This window comes from Camelina sativa, chromosome 3 (genome assembly GCF_000633955.1).
Source record: "Camelina sativa cultivar DH55 chromosome 3, Cs, whole genome shotgun sequence".
Lineage (NCBI taxonomy): Eukaryota > Viridiplantae > Streptophyta > Magnoliopsida > Brassicales > Brassicaceae > Camelina > Camelina sativa.
The window spans coordinates 9,682,592-9,689,507 of NC_025687.1; the positions used below are offsets into that span (position 1 = coordinate 9,682,592).

Genomic DNA, 6,916 nt, shown 5'->3' on the forward strand with positions numbered 1-6,916 from the left:
AAAAAAAAAAAAAAAAAAAAAAAAAAAAAAAAAAAAACAATTTATATCCCTCTCTATTAACATACGTAGTATATAGTATTGGACTGTTTAAAAGAATTTTGATATATTAGTTAGATTTTCTACCGAGTTGCACAAAAAAAAAAAAAAAAAAAAAAAANNNNAAGGTTAGATTTTATACCGAAAAACGGAAAAACTATCTCACAGTAAGATTGATTCTATATTAAATTATTCATCTTTATTTGGGTAGTTATTCATTACATTTACCATGGAGAATTACTTTAAAACAAACTGTTTTTTTTTTAATTTACATTTGGAATAATATTTAGTCCTTCCTTATGAAAGCGTAACAAGAAGCTTGTTAATCTGATAGGTTTATGTGACCAGGCTTGGCTGATATAGTACGTATTTTCCAGTTTAATTTTCTTTGGTAATGATTCAATTAGGAAACATATACATACTTGGACATCAGAATACAAAATGATATAAATTGGTTTCTCTATTTTTAAATAATTAGCTCCACTTTCTTGTTTCACGGAGGTAATATAACATAGTGTCATATTGACACTTCGAAAAGTCAATGGTAAATATTAGTTTTTACTTTTTAGTAGAAGTAGAAAATATCTTCGAAATATTCTACCGACACACAACTTCAATTTATGTTTTGAACTCTTCTACCTTTGACCCAAAAAAAAAAAATAACACTTCTACTATTACGAGGACATATATAGATTATCTTCAATTCAAATATCTCTTATACGAAATTTCAAATTTTAAGTGTGTTTCATTAAAAGAAATGATCAAGCATATTACGAGAAAATATGTTATTAATTGCGAGTCTTTTAACAAAAGAAACAAAAGAAAAAAAAACGTTATTAATGAAAACAAAAGAAGATATGAAACAATTGTGTTACAAATGTTCAATTAATTATTATTATTTTTTATCTTTGTCGACAAAAGAAGTTATTTTTCCTCTTTTAGAAATGGAAACTAAAATAAATATACAAAAAATGGTGACATCAGTAACAATTTTTTTTTGGGGGGTAAAAGAACAGTAACACTTTATTCCATCTTGGTCGTTATATTAATATGTGCACTAAACCTTAACAACATATGAGAAATCTTTCGCATCAACAATAACGAACATGCTTCCCCATCTCCAAACCCACGTGGTGGCATCATCTTCTACTTTTCAATAATTTACAGTAGGAGATCTAGCATCCACGATTATCATCATTTGACCACAAGTTTTGTTCACGGTACTGATATATCAATAAATACAATTTTTACTAATAGGAAAGAGACAACGAAGTATAACAAACATTTACTTTTTAAACTTCATCTAGATTTGTCTTTTGCTAGTAAAGTAGTCACTAGTCAGGTCCGATACAGTATGAACTGTGAACCTGACAGGGGAAGGTGGTCCGTCATACACCATAAAATGCTGGGGTAAAAAATTATTTCGTCGATCGTTGTGTATAATAAAGAAATATCAATAGCAGTAAATTATAGTAACACGTACATACATGCGTTATTTATTCAAATTATGCAATACTCTCGACTCGTACAATCTGTATATCAGAATGACCAAAAAAAATGTATAACAAATAACTTATGTAATTCAAAACTCAGGTCAATGTTTTTTCACAAGATGATCGCTTCCCTAGCGTCATGATTTGATTCTCTCTAATCCTGTTTTTTTTTGTTAATTGTTTCATAATTTTATGCTCTGTGTAAATTGACCATTCCTTTAACTATAACAAACTAATTCGTAATGGTAATTGATAAACTAGCTACTCATCACTATATTTAGAAAATAAAAAAATATCACAATATGACAAACGAATATGTCATTGTTTCCAGGAGAGTTCTAAAAATACAAGCATGCCCACACAAACACAGTGAAGAAGGTAGTTAAGAGGGTGTTTTCCAGTGTAAGACTATAATCTGTAATTGATTTATATCTAACCATACTTGAATTAATATAGTAATGTTTTGATTAGGTTATGTAGAACAGAGACTTTTAGATCCACTTGATCCATGTTCTCATTCATTTATGTACTAATCTAGCTTTTGTTTAACAACTTGTCACTTTTTCCTAAATCATTATTGATAATCCGATTAGTCTCCTGACATTAGTCTCTGTTTGAGCCAAGAATATTTTAAATCTAATCACTAAATTATTATCATGGTAGAGAATCAATTATTTAAAGCCACCTCTCAATAATTTAGCATATTGTTCCAAACCAGTGACTAAAAGTAATGTACATTGTTGAGGAAAAAAACCATTACATTAGATTTAAACTACAAACTATATATGCAAAGCCACTTCTCAATTATTAGCATAATACCCCAATTATGTAAAGCCACCTCTCAATTAATTAAGAGACATTTCCAAACCAGTGTGGCTCAAAAAAATTATACCTTGCTAGGGACAATATACCAATGTATTATTTTATTTTTAATTCACAGTATTTGTTTATTTCTTTTCAGATTTTTGCAGTATATATGTAATATGTATACGTGTCTTATCGAGTACGTTCAGCAATTCATAAGAAACATTTAATTGATATAGGGGCAACAGGTTACTACTTCTCATGTTCACCGTTAACTATTCTTATCATCTACTTTTCATCCTAACTCTCTTGTATGTTATTTCCACTTGTGCCAAAAATTGATTTCTCATTTCTTATAGATATATATACAAATTTTCATGATATGAGTAACGTATTATAGTGTTCTATATATATTTTAAACATAATTACAATTAGCACGTTTTGTCTGAATAATGTAAAGAGGACGTACTCTCTGTTTTTTTGACATTATAGACTATAGAGGACGTACTTTGTCAGCTTTACCTTATTTACTTTTTTTCCTTTTGTTAAAAAAGGCTTTACGGCTTTACCCAATACCAATAATACTACAAAGACATGTGCAATGTGATCAGTTTATTACGAATTCAAATCTTGTCTCAAAAGTCGCAGTCTAGGTGCTTGGTAAAAGATGTATAAAACAAAAGATGAAAAGATTGATATGTACATTTGCTAACTTATTAAACGTGGACAGAATCATGAAGTTTCTTGATTTAACATGAACAGAAAAGCTAAAAAAAATCTGAAGCCGGACGCGAAAAAAGCATCTGCTCTCTTTGAATATCGAATATACCCACCTTTCTCTATCCATGGCCGATCCCATCTCTGTCTTTTACTAGTTTGGTCAACCAAATAAATTGTAGTGTCACTGATCTCTTGCCTTTTTTTCATAAAAATTTCTTAACTGATTTGCTAGTTGATTAAGTACTAGTATAACCTTTAACATCCTAGATATAAAGTTGTAACTTTATGAAATATTGTATATTTTATTACGAGTAAACTAATTTTAAAGCAACTAAAAGCTCTAGAAGATAGTAACTTTTTCTTTATAATTTCTAACGAGTACACATATAGGCAAATCCCCACTCTAGCGACTATATTTTAGACGATGAATTTGATTGGAAATGAAATATTCACTGTTTGAATAAACGTCTAAGTAATCTAAGTAGCCTAACGGTTTAGCGGTCTAGACAATATATAGGCGTTAAACAAACAATCCAAATCGAAAGCTATGTAAGAACTAGTAAGTATTATTAACACACATATAACATAAAGACAAAAAACAAATCACTGAGAATCATGGTAGTTAAAAAAAGAAGAGTAATATGAGATTCTATCACAATATTGTTATGGAAGTAATGAACAAATACAACTAATAATCTTTGAGTAAACACTATCGAAATCCTAATCCGTATAATTCCCACATACAAAGGAAATGACTGTAATAAATAAACAGGCTTTGATAGATGGGCATTGATAAGATCATGCACTAAATCTATCCAGGAGATGAAAGAAAAAAAAAAAAAAAAGAGGACTTGAGGTTCTAATCACCTCATCTGCTAGACTCTTGTGTCTCTCCATACATCTCTATTGTTTCGAGTGAGACAATAATCTATTTGCAGGAGGGACGATGAAAGCGCGAAACAATAAGTTACCATTTGGTCAATGTACCTCAAATGTCACTTACTAATCACCTCCTTCCTCCACGTTGTCCTGGTCTTGGACCTGGGTTTCTGGAAAATTGTAGCCGCAAAATCTTGGAATCAGGTTCGTCTTCATCCATTCGATAGTCTGTCAAACATATAGCTAAATCAGTTAAACCGGAGGACGGGTGTTGTCTTGCATCAGGACAACATCAAACTTTGATGCACTATAAATTCTTGCATAGTGTTTATAACTAAGATGGAGATAGTAATATCCACTTATCCAGAAACCAATGCAAAACAAACACAATATGTGTTGGACCAATTATTCGCAGTCCCCTAAGTAGAGAGCATCACAGTTACCTTGCAAGGCGCTAAGTGCAGTTGCTGCACATGCAGGGCTTTCAAAATCAACAAAACAAAGAACAATAGGATCTCCATTCCTCTGCATAAAACTCCTTAAAAAGTCAATATTAATGAAATTTTGGGACCAACTGTTTCAATGATGCTTCAAGTTGAAACCAATGAACTTACTCTTACATGTTTTGAATCCTTAGTCACAAGTCTCACTTCTCTATATCCCACGAAAGGCCGAAATATATCTAGACTTCAGTTAAGGACAGTGAACAGCTCAAGCATTCTTTTAAGTAAAGGCATAAATATTGGCATTTAAGAACTTCTGTAATGAGTCATTAGATAGGATACGGGACACTTCTCTTCTTGAGCAATTAGAAGGAAGTCCTTCAACATATAGAGTGTTGGATACATCATGAGGTAGAGACTGCAGTTTGCGGCTCGGCCTACCAACTGAATCCGGCTGACCATGACTCATATCCCGACCATTTGGCCTAGAATCTGGAGGCAAAAGCCCACCACGCCCACCCATGGTTGGACCAGGCATCATATTGTTACCCCCTGGTCTTCCCATGCCAACAACACCATTAAATGGATCAGCTTCCTCAGATGGAACAGAAGGCGTTTGCTACAAAACAAGGGAAAAGGTTTCAGTTCACAGAAGAATGAAAACAAAAACCAAAAAGAGCCAAGACATTAAAATAAGTGAATGAAGGATTGTACCATACTCTGCAGGTACCGGTCATAAGCTGATCCAATCGTTCTAGTATCATTCAAAGAATGAGGGATACCTCGATCCTCCTCATCCCGTGACATATAGCTGTGCCTATCATGGCCTGAAGGCATCACAGACGGTGGTGGACCTTCTACAAGGAGAATAACAAGACAAATTCAAACTCAAACTTCCAAACATATGATTAACCTATAAACAGAAACAAAGAGTACACAAGATACATACAACTCAACCTTTTTTAGTAAAACAAGAATAGATTTTGAAGTCAAAAGGCAAAGAGGCAATATTCAGGTGAAAAATGTGTTCAATGTTCTACATGAGTATCAGCACAACAATGCCCACTAACACGAAGAACCTTAAAGGGATACGAATCCAAATCATAAAAATGTAAAATCACNCTAGACTTCAGTTAAGGACAGTGAACAGCTCAAGCATTCTTTTAAGTAAAGGCATAAATATTGGCATTTAAGAACTTCTGTAATGAGTCATTAGATAGGATACGGGACACTTCTCTTCTTGAGCAATTAGAAGGAAGTCCTTCAACATATAGAGTGTTGGATACATCATGAGGTAGAGACTGCAGTTTGCGGCTCGGCCTACCAACTGAATCCGGCTGACCATGACTCATATCCCGACCATTTGGCCTAGAATCTGGAGGCAAAAGCCCACCACGCCCACCCATGGTTGGACCAGGCATCATATTGTTACCCCCTGGTCTTCCCATGCCAACAACACCATTAAATGGATCAGCTTCCTCAGATGGAACAGAAGGCGTTTGCTACAAAACAAGGGAAAAGGTTTCAGTTCACAGAAGAATGAAAACAAAAACCAAAAAGAGCCAAGACATTAAAATAAGTGAATGAAGGATTGTACCATACTCTGCAGGTACCGGTCATAAGCTGATCCAATCGTTCTAGTATCATTCAAAGAATGAGGGATACCTCGATCCTCCTCATCCCGTGACATATAGCTGTGCCTATCATGGCCTGAAGGCATCACAGACGGTGGTGGACCTTCTACAAGGAGAATAACAAGACAAATTCAAACTCAAACTTCCAAACATATGATTAACCTATAAACAGAAACAAAGAGTACACAAGATACATACAACTCAACCTTTTTTAGTAAAACAAGAATAGATTTTGAAGTCAAAAGGCAAAGAGGCAATATTCAGGTGAAAAATGTGTTCAATGTTCTACATGAGTATCAGCACAACAATGCCCACTAACACGAAGAACCTTAAAGGGATACGAATCCAAATCATAAAAATGTAAAATCACAGACTGGATTTTAGCTTACCGAAGTCAGAACGGTGACGTTTCGGAAGACCACCGTGATGGGTCGAAGACGTTGGAGGCTGGTACTGTCTCTGCTGCTGGTTCCAGTACCCATCTGCCATTGACGGCGACGGAAACAAAACAAATCGAGAAATCTCACAAGACTACAAATTAAGGGAATCCCTGATTTCAAAAATTAGGGCTTTGGATTGCAGTATACTAGGTCTGAATCGATCAAAACTCTCCTCAGCTTCTTGCTTCCTTCTTCTACAGATCGGGATTTTCTCAATTTCAATTTCAGTTTCGAATTTTTTTTTCTGGTTTTTTTTCGCTTTCGAAGAAGCAGAAGTTAATGATCCCCCGACCCGTTTTTAATAAAACCCGATCTATCTTCTCGCGCCAATTTAACGGGCCTGTAAACTAATTGATCCATTGGCTCATTCTTATCAAAATTCATAAATTGTTACTGAGCTGGACCTGAACACAAACATGTCTTTGTCTCTCTTTTTTTTTTTTTTTTTTTTTTTTTTTTTAAGAAAT

At 33.8% G+C, this 6,916-nt stretch overlaps 1 protein-coding gene across 2 annotated transcripts; it reads right to left on the bottom strand.

The window, feature by feature from the left end:
* On the bottom strand, positions 3,657-6,786 carry LOC104776249 (nuclear speckle RNA-binding protein B-like). 2 transcript variants are annotated; one of them, XM_010500280.2, is made up of 6 exons: positions 6,399-6,786; positions 5,973-6,115; positions 5,601-5,877; positions 4,553-4,614; positions 4,376-4,457; positions 3,657-4,160 (listed from the first exon to the last, which is right to left on the bottom strand). In XM_010500280.2, exons 1-6 carry the CDS (start codon positions 6,496-6,498, stop codon positions 4,060-4,062), a joined length of 765 nt encoding a protein of 254 aa, XP_010498582.1. In that variant the 5' UTR covers positions 6,499-6,786; the 3' UTR covers positions 3,657-4,059. The 2 variants fall into 2 exon arrangements, with proteins under 2 accessions (XP_010498582.1, XP_010498581.1); XM_010500279.2 differs by having other exon boundaries at positions 4,547-4,614.